Source organism: Podarcis bocagei (genome assembly GCF_964188305.1).
Source record: "Podarcis bocagei genome assembly, chromosome: 2".
Taxonomy (NCBI): domain Eukaryota; kingdom Metazoa; phylum Chordata; class Lepidosauria; order Squamata; family Lacertidae; genus Podarcis; species Podarcis bocagei.
Window position 1 is genome coordinate 23,611,978 of NC_138126.1, and position 15,856 is coordinate 23,627,833.

Genomic DNA, 15,856 nt, shown 5'->3' on the forward strand with positions numbered 1-15,856 from the left:
CGTCACGCCGGGAGGGACGCACGAAAGTGAAAGTTTTCAATTTTTTCCCTCCCCCTTGCCGGGGAACCTCCAAGCTTTGGGGGTGGGGGGGAGGAGGCAGCAAAGCGAGGGACTGATGGACGGCGGCAGCTGAGGCGGCGGCGGCTGTTGTGGTGGTGGCGGCGATAGCGGGCGGAGGAGGGGGCGGCGGCGGGGCTGAGGTGGCCGGCGGCGGCGGGGGAGGCGGCGGCGGGTGGAGCAGGAGGGCGGCCGAGGCCGGTGAGGGAGTAGGGTTGCCCGGGGCTTGAGGAGCCGTCGCCGGGAGTTGCTGCTGCTGTTGTTGCTGCTGCTGCCTGGACATGCCGGCCTCCTCCTCGTCCGCTGTCTCGCGCTCCTCCCTTTTGCACGCGCTGCCCCGCCGCCGCCCCATTGGCTGGGTCCTGTCAGCTGATCCTGTGTTATTTCCTGTGTGTGTGTGTGAGGGGAGAATGGAGAGAGAAACCTCGGCACCACCACCACGGAGCCGCCCCCGGCTCGACGCGGATCCTCGCCGCCGCCGCCTCTCACCGCCCGACTCGCCCGCCTCCCTCCCACGGCACACCAGCCAACTTCTCACGGCGCACTAGTGTGCCGCGGAACACCGGTTGGGAAACACTGTTCTAGATCCTTTTTAGAGGTGAAATTATAGTCCTGTCAATAGAATTGCAGAGCTGGAAACGCTATCTAGTCCAACCCCTGTGCAGGAACCACAGCTAAATAGAAGGCATACTGTACTTTTCCGTGTATAAGACAAGAGTTTTTACTCAAAAAGAATGTTAAAAATTGGACTTTGTCTTATACACAGATAGTGCAGAGGAGGGACGAACACTGTGTCTCAGCTGCGAGCAGCAGCTTGTCACCGGTGATTGGGTGGGTGATTCGTGTCTGCGGCTAGGGCTGCTTTGGATTGGCTGTTGCTGCGCCAATTGGGCGGGCGATTGCTGGCTGCTGGTGGCGGGCGGGCAGACGCTTGTTAGCTTTGGCGACGCGTGCGATTCTCAGCATTTTTGAGTCGGGCGAGTGATTTTCTGTATTCCCCCCCCCCCCCACAAAAAAAGCTCAACAACTCTGGGCCATCTCCCCCCATTTTCTTAAAATGTAGTCCCCCAAAATAGGGGGCGTGTTGTGTTATGCACGAAAACATATGGTATCTGCCGCCAGCTAGTCAGAGCTTTTGCCCGGCGTGGACTCTCTGGTGTGAAATAAGGTGCGATTTCTGATTGAAACTCTTCCCACACTCGGAGCACTCATAAGGCTTCTCTCCTGTGTGCAGCCGCTGGTGTATGACGAGGCCCGAGTTAAAGCTGAAGCTCTTCCCGCAATCCCGGCACGAGTAGGGCTTGCGCCCCGTGTGGACGCCGCGGTGCGACACGAGGTGGGAGCGCTGGTTGAAGCTCTTCCCGCAGTCCGAGCATTTGTATGGCTTCTCCCCGGTGTGGATGCGCTGGTGGATGACCAGGCCCGAGTTGTAGCTGAAGCTCTTCCCGCAGTCCAGGCACTTGAAGGACTTCTCCCCGACGTGGGTCCTCTGGTGCGACAGCAGGTGGGATTTCTGGCTGAAGCTTTTCTCGCACCCGGGGCACTGGTACGGCTTCTCCCCCGTGTGGATGCGCTGGTGGATCACCAGGCCTGAGTTGTAGCTGAAGCTCTTCCCGCAGGCAAAGCACTTGAAGGGCTTCTCTCCGGTGTGGGTGCCGCGGTGGGAGGTCAGGTGCGAGCGCTGATTGAAGCTCTTCTCGCAGTCGGGGCATTTGTAGGGTTTCTCCCCCGTGTGGATCCGCTGGTGGACCATGAGGCCCGAGTGGTTGCGGAAGGTTTTCTCGCAGACAATGCACAGGTACGGCTTCTCTCCCAGGCGGACGATGGAAGCCTTGCCGAGGCCCGAGGCCTGGCGGAAGTTCTCCCCCTGCTTGCCGCGCCTCCTCCCGCCTCCTCCAATGTGGATCAGCTGCTGGATCACTATTTGGTCAAGATTCCCGAAGCCCTGCTCCTTGCGTGGCAGAGCAGCTTCTTCTCGGCTTTTCTCAGCTCTCTCTCGCTTCTCTGGCAAGTCTCGGCCCCCGTTCTCTCTCTCCCGCTTGCAGCTGTGGGAGACCGTCTCTTCCGAGCCACCCGCCAGCACCGCCGTCGTTCCGGGCTCTTCCTTCACGCATCTCTGTTCCTTCAGCTCAGCCGCCATCCCATCGCCTGTTGATAATAATAATAATAATAATAATAATAATAATAATAATAATAAGTATTTATTATTTATACCCCGCCCATCTGGCTGGGCTTCCCCAGCCACTCTAGGTGGCTTCCAAAAGAATATTAAAATACTATAATACATCAAACATTAAAAGCTTCCCGAAACAGGAAGACAAACAGAGCTCAAAACCAGAAGCATTCTAGGTTTTTCAATCTACTCTTCAGGGACTTTTAGAAAGTAGTCAAGGCAGATCAAACAGTACTGCAGCCCAGATCTCCACCTGCCTCCCCACATTTTTAAACCAGTAAACTTTGTTTACAGGGTTATGCTGCTTTCAACTTTTTTAAAAAGTTGCCTCACACCGTTCTGATATTGAGTGAGAGGGAAGCATTTTCTAAATTTTGTGCTGTGAACTGCCCTGACATCTATTGGTATAGGGCAGTATAACAAAAACAACAACAACAAATAAACAGTCATACCTCATGTTACGTTTGCTTCATGTTGCCTTTTTTCAGGTTGCGTCCCACAGCGACCCAGAAGTACCGGAAAGTGTTACTTCTGGGTTTCGCTGCTGGCACATGCGTAGAAGTACTAAATTGCGCTTTGCGCATAAGCACCAAATCGTGCCGCACACCTGCGCAGATATGGCGCTTCAGGGTGCGGGCTTTTCATGTTGCGAACGGGCCTCTGGAACGGATCCCGTTCACAACCAGAGGTACCACTGTAATAATAATAATAATAATAATAATAATAATAATAATAATAATAATATACACCAGTGTGGGTGAAAGGTGTGGAGAATAGACAATTGCCGCAGATCGTGGAGAGAGCAGAAGTACTGTATAACACATGCAAGTATTTACCACAAGGCTACCAGCCTTGCCTGGCTGCACTGATAATGTACAGTGGTACCTCGGGTTACAAACACTTCAGGATAGACTCCGCTAACCCAGAAATAGTACCTCGGGTTAAGAACTTTGCTTCAGGATGAGAACAGAAATCATGCGGAGGCAGCGGGAGGCCCCATTAGCTAAAGTGGTGCTTCAGGTTAAGAACAGTTTCAAGTTAAGAACGGACCCCCGGAACGAATTAAGTTCTTAACCCGAGGTAGCACTGTACATTGCACACAATAAACAACTTTTTGGGGTATCTAGATGCCAACCCAATCAGAGGTTTCGAGTGACACTGCTAACCGAATGCATCCCAAAGTATCATCAAAAATTACACGAGTCCAATGCTTAACTCCACCTATTAAAAATGTCAGGTAACAAAAATACATTTGGGAAAGTTGAGTACGCGGTAATGGTAGTAACCAATGACAGTTCTTCCATTTTTACCCCTTAGATATTTTTATGCTGTTTTGTTTATTTAACCAGATTTGTATACCACTTAAAACAGCAAATGGCACCTCTAAGAGGTTATTAAACCTAGCAAAGTGTGTGCGTTTACTTCTAGGTAAAGTGGATCTTAGGGAGCTCAACTACTCATGTTATGTGGCAGGGTTTTCTGACTATTTAAAGACTTAAAAGCAGCAGCAGAGTGGGTGAGAGTACACCGTCCTAGGAGAAAGAGCTGAAAGCATTCCCCACAAACATACACGTTATTTCCCCACTCATCCCAAAAGAGTAGTTTTGTTGCATCAGATAAAAGGCTCTTGTCTCCCAGAGTGGTTAAAAAAGATGCCTCAGTAAGACAAGGAAGGCTTGGAGCCAATAGCCCCCCTCTTCCTGCCACTTCCAAAAAAAGGGGGGTATTCAGTGGCACAGCACCTCTGAACCTGAACAACAGCCACCTCTGCATCATCCTCAACACTCCTGGTCAGGGATGGGGAAGCTGTGGCCCTCCAGATGTTGATGAACTACAACTCCCATCATCCCTGACTACTGACTATGTTGGCTGGGGCTGATGGGAGTTAGAGTCCAACAACACCTGGATAGCTTCAGGTGGTTCCCCGTCCCTTCCCTAGGCACTGTGCAGAGATATTTTCTTTAGCCAGAACTCACCTCTGGCACCTCTCAGGTGGGCGCCATTGCCATTCTAAGAGGACAAGGGCGAAGGGTGCACTCCAGAACCTCTTTTTCTAGAAAAATAGCACTGTTTTGGTATCTGGAGGCAGTTTCACGTTTTATGGAGCACTGTAGATGGATCTGCGTGGGATCAGCATTTATCACGCTGAAGACGCTTAGAAAACGAAGAAGGCATGTGCATCCTTCAAACATCTAGTGAAGGAGATATGTGATGCAACTGCAATTGGCAGACAATTCCTTGCAGGCCTCCACAGGGTGACTGGGGAGATCTTGATCCATGCCTGCTGCTATGGACCTGAATAAATTTTAAAAAATGTAACCCATGGGTGGGCAAACTAAGGCCCGGGGCCCGGATCTGGCCCAATCGCCTTCTCAATCCAGCCCACAGACGGTCCGGGAATCAGCGTGTTTTTAGATGAGTAGAATATGTCATTTTATTTAAAATGCATCTCTGGGTTATTTGTGGGACATAGGAATTTGTTCATTTCCCCCCAAAAAATATAGTCCGGCCCCCCACAAGGTCTGAGGGACAGTGGACCGGCCCCCTGCTGAAAAAGTTTGCTGACCCCTGACGTAACCGTTTCACGAGCAGCCAGACCCCCACTACCATACAATTTAATCAGAGTTGTTGTTGTGTTGGGGAAGCAGGGGGGGGTTATTGGGTCGTTCTGATTTTTAGTATGTATTTCGTGTTTTTATGTTGTTTTTATGTTGTGAACCACCCCGAGACCTGTGGTATACAAATTTAATAAATAATAATAAAATATACATACACCCACACACATACAGTGGTACCTCTGGATGCGAACAGGATCCGTTCCAGAGCCTCGTTCGTATCCTGAAGTGAACGCAACACACGTCTGCACGTGCTGCAATTCGCCGCTTCCGTGCATGCGCGTGACATCATTTTGAGTGTCTGCACATGTGTGAGCGGCGAAACCCAGAAGTAACGCGCTCCATTACTTCCGGGTCACCGCGGAGCGCAACCCGAAAACACTCAACCTGAAGCGTATTCAACCCAAGGTATGACTGTATACACACACACACACGTATGAAAATAATGAAGGAATGGTTGTGTGTGTCTTCTTTTCATGACCCCTGACCATTAGGTCCAGTCGTGGCCGACTCTGGGGTTGCGGAGCTCATCTTGCTTTATTGGCCGAGGGAGCCAGCGTACAGCTTCCGGGTCATGTGGCCAGCATGACTAAGCCGCTTCTGGCGAACCAGAGCAGCGCACGGAAATGCCGTTTACCTTCCCGCCGGAGCGGTACCTATTTATCTACTTGCACTTTGACGTGCTTTCGAACTGCTAGGATTGCAGGAGCAGGGATTCGAACCGCCGACTTTCTGATCCTAGCAAAATCCAGTAGAACCTCCTACCAAAATCCAGTAGAATTTTAATTCAGCATATGTCAAATTAAATATACATTCCGCGGGGGGAGGGTCTTGAGGGGGGTTTGCCAATTCACACAGTTAACAACAAGCAATTATGGACTTCTTGGTATTGGAAAACGTTGATTTTAACAGGGCGCAGCGCCGGACAGAAGCCCAGCCTGGAAGTGGGTGGGTGGTCCGCTTCAAAGCGTTACCTGCAAAGAGAGCAAGTCACTTCCTTGCCCTCCACCCCACGGACCACCTGAGCAGTTTCCAGCTGGCAGCGTTCGCCAAGCCCGGCGCGTTCTCTGAGGGCAGTCTTCACTCCGGTCCGGCGAGGAAGCGGGCTCGGCCTGGCGGCTCTGCGCTCCCTGCAGCCGCAGCGATGGCGGCCGCTCTGTTGATGATACTCCAGGAAGTTCGTCCGTCCTCCCAAACCAGCTGATCGGAGCTGGGGTGGAAAAAGAGCAGCGACTTCCCCGGGATCGACGAGCAAGAGCCCTCTGCTGGCATGGCGCCAGACCGGAAAGCACCCGATTTTGGCACCCGGTCCAGAGACTTTTTAAAGGGGATAGCCAGCTTTTCCTTTCTTTTTCATTATTATTTTTTTGAATATAATTTAAGCAGCTCAGTATTTAAACAGGGAGGGAAGGACCAAACACGCACGTTTCGTATTACGTTTCTGAATGCCGAAAGCTCCTCGCAAGCAGAAACCCAGTGCTTCGGGGCAGAGCGTTCCTGCCAGTCATTTGCTTGCAGTGCGGGTTTACTATTATCGCAGGGAGGTTTAAAAGAATAATGCTGTAGGGACTATTCAAAAGCATAATTTTCTTATATGCACACTGAAATCAGTGCCGGATTTACGTATAAGCTGAACAAGGTATAGCTTAGGGCCCCCACTCTCTTGGTGTCCCCCCCCCCAAAGTTCACTATTAATCAGGGGCGCCGACTTATAAAAAATATTGGGGGGGCCCATACCGGGGTCCTGCCACTGGTTCGCTCGGGTAGCCGGGAGAACGCAGTTCGAGGTGGCGGTGTTGGGGAGAGACCCTCGCTCAGGGCGCCACTAGACTTGGCGGCCGGCGGCCTATCTGGGGGGTTTTGGAGCGTATTTCGGCGGAGCGATTGGGGAGGAGGGGGCTTGTTGCCGGATTCTTCAGCTGAGCCGGAGATCCGCTGCTGGGGGTCCCTGGGCCGAGTTGTGAGCACGGCCTGCTGAAGGGAGATCCAGCCGATTGCGCGACAGGGACGGCCGGGGCTCTCCGGCTAGGGCGCGCGGCTGGCTGGCTGGCGAGGGAGCAGGTGGGGAGGAGGCGGGGGTCCTCACTCTCTTAGGAAACGCACCCGTGCGCCCGATTGCCACGAAGTCCGAAGGGTGCGTGTGTGGAATTAAAAAGCAAAAACGAGATACGGGCAGGGCAGGCAAAGAGTTTTCTGCAAGAGGATGGAGGGCAGGTTGAAGAGAAAATCACTCAGGATGAGACAGTCAAATCAGCCATGATAAAATGGGCTCAGGATATTGGGTATAACATCATGTTTGAGGACTGGGAAAGGTTATGGACCACCGGAATGAAATTCACGGCATGTAATGCCTTGAAGGAAAATATTATGAAAATGTTTTATAGGTGGTACATGACCCCAGTCAAGCTTGCAAAAATATATCACCTGTCTGATAATAAATGTTGGAAATGTAAGGAGGCTGAAGGGACATTCTTTCACCTCTGGTGGACTTGTCCAAAAGTGAAGGCCTTCTGGGAAATGATCTATAATGAATTAAAAAAGGTATTTAAGTATACCTTTCCCAAGAAACCAGAGGCCTTCCTCTTGGGCATTGTTGGCCAGAAAGTGTTAAAGAAGGATAGAACTTTCTTTATGTATGCAACTACAGCAGCAAGAATACTTATCGCAAAATATTGGAAGACACAAGATTTGCCCACACTGGAAGAGTGGCAGACGCAATTGATGGACTACATGGAACTGGCTGAAATGACTGGCAGAATCCGAGATTTGGGAGAAGAAACAACGGAAGACTGGAAAAAATTTAAGGACTATTTACAAAAACAATATAAGTTGTATGAATGTTAAAAATTTACACGATTCGGAAACTATAGCTTCAGCAATTAGATTTGGGAAACAGGAAATTATATTTTAAGTAAGAAAAGGTCAAAATCTAAGGTAATACTATGTTTAATTTAAGATATAAGTAACTGATGAAAAGTATGTTAAATTTAGAGGTATAGTATTTGAAAAGTACAAAATAAGGTACGAAACAAGGTAATAATTTGCTGATATCTTTATTATAAAGAATGCAGGGTAAGGGAGATGCGAGGAAGTCCAGTTAGTTATATAAAAAATGTGTTGAATGGTTGGTTTTCTTTTCTTCTTTTTCTTTTTTTCTTTTTCTTGTTCTTTTACTTTTTTCTTCAGTGTATGTTTCTAACTTTGTATTTGAAAACTTAATAAAATATTTATAAAAAAAAAAGAAGAGAAAATCCTTTCGCTTTTCTGGGGCGCAGGGAAGTCTCAGAGCCGGAGGTTGGGGAAGGGACCCCCTTTGCTCTGCCCTCTTCTCCCGTCTTAGATTCGCATGGGGGTCCCCGCCCGAGCTTGCACCTTGCTAGCCGCGCAGCTGTCCTCCGCGGCTGCGGAGCGGCCCTGCGCCGGTGCCCAGCCCCTCTGGGCGCCCGCTGCGCTGCCAATGACAAGCGGGCGACGTCGCGGGCGGGGAAGGCGTCGCTTTCTTTCCCGATCCTGCATCCTCCCAGTCTTCCAGCCCTTTTTTGGGTTGGAAGCTCGTCTCGTTCGCCCTTCTCCTTTCTTCACCCTGCGCGCAATTTTCCTCCCTCGTCTCCCTCCCCATTTCTCCTTCCTTCCTGACTGACTGACTGGCTCTGGCTCTGACTCGGGCTCTGGCTCTGGCTCTGGCTCTGGCTCGGGCTCGGGCAGCCACAGCGTCGGCGGTGTTGGCGATCGGCGGCGCGGGGGGATGGCCCTCCCGGGGGAGCCGGCGCTGCTCAATGGGGTTGCCAAGGAGACAGGCCGGCCGCCCCCTCCCCCGGCCCGGCGCCCCCCGCCGCACCGGTGCCCGTTATCGAGCTGGTGCGCGCCGGGCGCCCTATAAAAGCCGCGGACGCGCCCACCGCCGCCCGAGATTATTGGGGGGGCTGAGCCCCCCCAAACGAATTTTTGAGGGGGCTCGGGCCCCCTCAAGCCCCATGGAGTCGGCGCCTATGCTATTAATATACTTCTTAATTGTATTTCAGTTCAACAATTACTTTGATAAAATACATATATTATGTGCAAATGGCTTTAGATACCTATTAGGTCCATAAATTTCCATATAGCATATATTCAACACACAAAAAACAGTGACAATCTGTTGCTGACAAAGGACAGCTGGACATATAAAGGGTCCCATTACCTTCAGTAGGGCCCCATTACCTTCATAAGACTTTTTGCCCATACATATATTTGCTAGAATTTGCATTCTTCCTCTGCAGCGTTCCAAGATGAGATGCTTCATGTTGGAGTGCAGGGTTGGACCAATATAGTGTGTTGCCTGAGGCAACGGGCAAGAGTGGAACCAAGCCACGCCCAGTCAGTGGACCCGCCAATGCCCAGTGGCTTGTGCTCCCCATGGACTCACCCACTGCTGTATTTGGCCTTGAAGGCAAAAAGGCCACCAGCCCTGCCATACGTGTTTAGCAACACAGAAAGGATTAAAAAAGCCAGGATCTGACAAAGGAGTTGCAAACATAAGTGTGTCCTACATGGAGCAACTCTCTGCCTTAATGGTGGTAGTAGTAGTAGTAATTTGTCATTGTTATTGTTGTTATTGTTATTTTACCCCACCCATCTGACTGGGTTGCCACTCTGGGAGGCTTCCAACATATATAAAAGCCTAATAAAACACACACTAAAAACTTCCCTAAACAGGGCTGCCTTCAGATGTCTTCTAAAGGTTACATAGTTGCTCATTTCCTTGACATCTGATGGGAGGGCGTTCTACAGGGCGGGGCGCCACTACCAAGGTGGCCCTCTGCCTGATCCCCTATAGCTTCACTTCTCGCATTGAGTGAACCACCAGAAGGCCCTCAGAGCTGGACCTTAGTGTCTCAGTAGAATGATGGGGGTGGAGACGCTCCTTCAGGTATACTGGGCCCAGGCCGTTTAGGGCTTTAAAGGTCAGCGCCAACACTTTGAATTATGCTCGGAAACATATTGGGAACCAATGTATGTCTCCGGCATTTCAGGAAGCAGGCCTGTGGAAGTGCTTTTCCTGAGAGCTCTCTGAGCGACTCTCCAAAGTTTTGGGAAGAGGTCTTACAATGGGAGACTTACAAAAGACATTCCAGAGTTGCATCCTATTTCCCTTAGCTTGCAGTTCCTATTTGTTAAGCAGAAGGGCACCAGGACAACAGCACAGAGGAGGAGGAGGTGGTAGCACCTATGGTATTTATTTGAGTCAATCTCTTCGGCTCAGGAAGGTAACAAATATAAAATGCAAACAATTTTTTCAAATAAATAACTAAATAAATACAAATACAGTTCGCCCTGGCTTATCTTGAGCCATCAAAAGTCAGCTGTTGGATTTAAGTGTTTTATTACTGATACAGTGATATTTTCATATGTGTGTGTGCACACACACAAACAAACAAATACAAAAGAATAATATGGAAAAATTCCTTCCCCCAAGTGTCTTACACTGTAAAATTAGACAAGAGATCAAAGGAATGATAATGGAAGAATACACTAAACAAAAGTATACTCCAACTTAAGATCTGAGCACACACGGATGATTTCCCAGTGTTTTCCGAGCGTTTAAACATGTTTCGCTGCTGTGTGGATCTTCTGATGCCTGGTAAGGTGCGAGATCCATCGGAAACTTTTCCCACACTGCGAGCATGAGTAGTGTTTCTCTCCTGTGTGAACTCTCTGGTGTGTGAGGAGACTTGCGTTCACGTGAAAACCTTCCCCACAGTCAGGACATTTATAAGGCTTCTCGGAGGTGTGTACTTTTTGGTGCTTGATGAGGACGGAGCTGTAGCTGAAGCTCCTCCCGCACTCAAGGCACTTGTAGGGTTTCTCGCCCGTGTGTATTCTCTGGTGAATGAGGAGGTTTGAGCTCCGGTTGAAGCACTTCCCACAGTCGGAGCACTGGTAAGGTTTTTCTCCCGCGTGCTCAATCTGGTGCCTGATGAGATCGGAGCTGTACCGGAAGTTTTTCCCACACTCGAGGCATTTATAGAGTTTCTCCCCTGTGTGGGTTCTCTGGTGGGTAATGACATGTGAGGAGTGGTTGAAGCTTTTCCCACAAGTCATACAGGTGTACGGCCTTTCGCCTGTGTGGATTCTCTGATGAGCAATGAGGTGCGAACTCTTACTGAAGCTCTTCCCACACTCTGCACACTTGTAGGGCTTCTCCCCCGTGTGGACTCTCTGATGTGCGTTGAGGGCTGAGGTCCTGTTGAAGACTTTCCCACAGTCAGGGCAAGGGTGCTGTTTCTTTGACATCCGATTTCTTTGTTGAACAGGCAGCTTTCTTGCTTCCTTGGAGTGTCCTTGGGAAGGGAAACACTTCTGTCTTTCCGATTCAGAGCACTTGTTCGCTTGTGTTTCTGGCCCCTGTTGATTTTCAGAATCATCATCTACTTGGCAACAACTCCACGGGGATATTTCTGCTGCTGCCTTATGCAGTTTCACCTGTTCAGGACTTTCCTTCTGAAAAGTCTCCTCCATTTTCTATTCAGTGGCTGAAAGAAAAGAGAATCCAGACTTGTTTTAAACTAGAACAGCATCTATCAACCAGAGCTACTAGAATATATAATTCTAACACATCCTTAGAATTAAAGAACAGGGGTATCTCTGAGCACATTCTGGGCCTAGGAATTAAATCTCAGTACTGTACCCAAGTGGTGCTGGAGGAGACTCTTGGCAGAGTCTTCATGCAGTCAATGGGACTCTTGAGAGTCCCGTGGACTGCAGGAAGATCAAACCTATCCATTCTGAAGGAAATCAGCCCTGAGTGCTCACTGGAAGGACAGATTGTGAAGCTGAGGCTCCAATACTTTGGCCACCTCATGAGAAGAGAAGACCCTGATGTTGGGAAAGATGGAGGGCACAAGGAGAAGGGGACGACAGAGGACGAGATGGTTGGACAGTGTTCTCAAAGCTACCAGCATGAGTTTGACCAAACTGCGGGAGGCAGTGGAAGATCGGAGTGCCTGGTGTGCTCTGGTCCATGGGGTCACGAAGAGTCGGACACAACTAAACGACTAAACAACAACAACACTGTACCAAAGCTGAATTTTGCCCACACACTCTTCATACAGAAGTTCTCTCCTGCTTTGCTTTCTTCATTTCAGCAGCCTAATTTTGGTGGGGAGAGTTATTTTGTTCCTACTGTTGCTGAACAGTGGGGTGTCAGAAACCCACCCGGATCTACTGCAAACTACCCAGCCATCTATCTACTAACCAGATGCCTGTGCAAAACCCTTAAGTAGGACCAGACTGCACCCTTGGTCTCCCCACGTGTGATTCCCCAATGTTCGATAGCAGAGCGTACTGCCTCCAAAACTGGATGTGCAACATAGCCCTCTTGGCCAGTAGTAGCCACGGAGAACCTTTCTCCTCCTGGATCGCATCCCTTGCTGCAATGCCAGAGGTTGAAATGTGACCTGGATCGGCGTCAAATCGTGTCGTGCAACCTCCCCTTCTCCCCCTTGCAGACGGAGCTATTACTTCTCATTAGTAGAGAGTTCACACCACACCCCTTTGGTGTGGAAATAATCACAAAAGAAAACCATCTCCCTTGCTCTTCTGCGCCCCTCTCCTCCGCGCGCAACGCGTGCCAATTCCATCCTTTGCAAGCGCAAGCGTGCGCGCATCCCCAGCGCCACCCGCAACTTTCATCCCGGATCGCGCTGCCCCCCCCCCCCCCGCGCTTCCTCCTGGCATCTGTCTCACTCACCCGGGATTGTTCCCGCAAGAGCCTCCTCGCACCCCCTCCCCTCCTCCCGCCTATCCCGCTTGACAAAGGCTGGGGCGCGTCAGTTCCCACTCCGGTCGGGCTCCGAGAGGAGGAGGGCGGAGGAAGCGGCTGCCTCTCTGCCTGCAGGCTCCCTCGAAGGAGAAAGCGGCGCTGCAGACGGCGCCGGCGTGGCCCACTCGGAGCCAGGATGTTCCTGAGCAGAGGAGGAAGAGAAGAGCAGCTTCCTCTAGGCTCGGCGAGCTTAAAGCGAGAGGCCTCTGGTGGCCGCGGCAACTTTCGGCACTGGGGTTTCTCTTCACCAGCCCCCACCCCTCCGCCCCCGTCCCCATGGATGTAGCCAAGGGGGGCAAGGAAGGGCAGGGGCCCCCCTAAATAAAGTAAATCGATACAAAATAACGGAGGTTATGCCCCCCCACTAACATAAAGCCTGGCTACCAGGGGGTACCAACTTGAATAAAATATTGGGGGGTGCAGGTAAGCCGCGCCCCACATAATCAATCACATGGTGTGCTGCATGCACACTGTTTCAATGACAATGCCATTCTCAAATATTTATTGGGGTGGGTCGAAGCCGTCAAGCCCCAAGGAGTTAGCTCCTGTGGTGGCTACACCCATGCCTGTTCCCAGGATTTGGGGTGGGCAGAGCTCCAGGAAAATGAAATAATAATAATAATAATAATAATAATAATAATAATAATAATAATAATAATAAAGATGTGAGTCTTGATGCACACGAAAGGGTGACTTCGCTTTTCTGGTCCACAAACCGGATTCGTGGGATGGGAAAGTCTCCATCCTACCTACTGGAACTAAGGAGGAGGAAGTGGTCAAGGCACTGCTACCACCTCCTGGGGTGATATAGTAAGTCGTAAGCTGGTAGCAAGGAAGAAAGCAGGAGGATGGCTGAGGGCACACTGAGGTTACAATATGATAATCTTCATTGTCATTGTCCCATACAGAACGAAATTGAAAATTCTACACCAGACATTCAAAAGCCAACAAGCCTGCTATCCCAACTATCCCAGCCTGGTTAGCCCCTAAAAACTCTGATACCCCATTTACCCTAAAGGCCCAGCTGCCATTGTTTCCACTTACCTCTGCCAAACTCTTTGCATATGTTCTCTACCATACTCTGCCAGGCGCCCAGGCCAGGGGTTTTCTGGTGGTGGCTCCACAAATGTAGAAAACATCAAGCAGGTCTAACGCCAAGCTGTTTTCAAGCTGGCTTTGGCTTCCCTTTTCTTTTTGCAATTATTTTCCAGGTTAGGAGAACATTCTTCAAGAAACAGATCAAAATTCCTTTGAGCTTTAAATAGAGTTCCAGAATTTTCTTTAGTGTGTGGGAGTGGCAGTCATGGCTTGATTGGTGTCAGCTGGAGGTGCAAATAAAAGGAAGTTGCTGGCTGCAACTTCGTCAAGAAGAAAGCACACACACACACATGCTGAGTTTATACCGTGCTGGAGAGGTGTAGAAAGAATGTACCATATTTTTCGCTCTATAACACGCACCCGACCATAACACGCATGTAGTTTTTAGAGGAGGAAAATCCATAGGCATGCCACCCGTAGGCATTCCCTCCATAACACGCACAGACATTTCCCCTTACTTTCTAGGAGGGAAAAAAGTGAGTGTTATGGTGCAAAAAATACGGTAACTAGTTTGTATATATTTGCAATAGAAATGTTTGTGCAACCAGTCAAGCAATAAAGAAACTCTTGACTGAGGAATTTGACTACAGCTACTGTTCTTGTCGCCTGTCTCCAGGGAAATACTCCGCTATAAACGTGTGAAAAGTGGTTTTACCGAGGTGCTGCCACACAAGCAGATAGCGCAAGCCGAAGTGTGTGTGTGTGGGGGGGGACCTCCAATAGTTCAAGGGTGCTGTACAGATGGAGGAAACCCAATGGTGTGAACCAAAGCTTGCTTTCAGGAAGCCATGACTGAGCCAGGGCCCAGGCTCAATGCTGTGGGAGCTAAAAAGATACAGGCCAAACTTTCCTGAGCACATTCTTCCTGCCACAGAAGTTTGAAAAATCCGAGGGCTCCCTTGGACAAAAACAAAGACACCAACCAGGATAACTTGGAGCAAAACAGCAGCCTGTAGGCTTGGCCTTTATTGGATACTGTCGTGGCAGGACTCCCACCCGCAACAAGATGAAGCAAAATGGAAGCCCAGAACAAAACAAGACCCCCAACTTTAATTAGTTACTAATCACCCAAACTACACCCCTAAGACTACATCACGACTACATCACAAAAAGGAAGAAGAGGAGTTTGGATTTGATATCCCGCCTTTCACTCCCCTTCAGGAGCCTCAAAGCGGCTAACATTCTCCTTTCCCTTCCTCCCCCACAACAAACACTCTGTGAGGTGAGTGGGGCTGAGAGACTTCAGAGAAGTGTGACTGGCCCAAGGTCACCCAGCAGCTGCATGTGGAGGAGCGGAAACGCGAACCCGGTTCCCCAGATTACGAGACTACTGCTCTTAACCACTACACCACACTGGCTCTCTAAGGAGGGGTTGAGGGAGGAGTTGTGGTGGTAACCTGAGTGTCCTGTCACCTGGCTGGTTCCTCCTTTCCCCCTCCCCATGAGTACTTTCCAGGTGACAAAGGGGAGCTTGCAGTTTCCTGCCCCCAGAGGGAAGAGCTGGTCATTGTCCTTTGTTCCACTCGTGCTGAATCCACTCCCATATGCAAGTTCTTTGTGATCTTGATGGTCTTCTGTCTAGGACCATCAGGGTTGGCATAGCAACTGGGCAGGGCTCCTGCGCATGTGCTGGTATGCTCAAGGGATTATGGCTGCCCTGTATCAAACCTTCCCCATTTTGTAGTCCTTCCTTCATGGAGTAAAATAAAAGTGGAACAGTGCAGATCCGATGTATGATTGATTTTCTATGAATTTATAACAGAAGCGTAGGGTATGTAGTGTATGAGTGTGTGTGTGTGTGTGTGTGTGAAGTTTGTACAAACTGAATGATGGGGGGGGGGTTTCCTGCGACAAAATAAATGTGGAGACAGGTCCTCTATTTTTCCTGACGATGGGGCAACTGGATGGGGTGAAAGCTCTAACAGTGGCACCAAAGAGACCCTTGGAAGATTCTGCCCTGCCTGCTTCCACCTCCTGCATTCCAAATAAACAGGAGAGAATTTGTCCTTCTGTCCCATTCAGGCCAGAATTCTGGAACATCACGTAATTTTTGCTCAGTACAAAGGGCTTATGGTATCTGAGTGTTGCTCAGATACGGAGGGGGGGCATGTC

At 49.9% G+C, this 15,856-nt stretch overlaps 1 protein-coding gene across 2 annotated transcripts; it reads right to left on the minus strand.

Annotated features, from left to right (window-relative positions):
* Window positions 1-629: 629 nt before the first annotated feature.
* Window positions 630-6,083, minus strand: LOC308581000 (uncharacterized protein). Of its 2 annotated transcripts, none has more exons than XM_081183414.1 (2): window positions 5,820-6,083; window positions 630-2,205 (listed from the first exon to the last, which is right to left on the minus strand). In XM_081183414.1, the coding sequence occupies exon 2, from the start codon at window positions 2,195-2,197 to the stop codon at window positions 1,184-1,186; it is 1,014 nt and encodes a 337-aa protein (XP_081039540.1). In that variant the 5' UTR covers window positions 2,198-2,205; window positions 5,820-6,083; the 3' UTR covers window positions 630-1,183. The 2 variants fall into 2 exon arrangements, with proteins under 2 accessions (XP_081039540.1, XP_081039539.1); XM_081183413.1 differs by having other exon boundaries at window positions 5,867-6,082.
* Window positions 6,084-15,856: the final 9,773 nt, after the last annotated feature.

Coding starts and splice junctions, on each gene's coding strand:
- LOC308581000 (XM_081183414.1), bottom strand. CDS start 2,197: ATGGCGGCTGAGCTGAAGGAACAGAGATGCGTGAAGGAAGAGCCCGGA.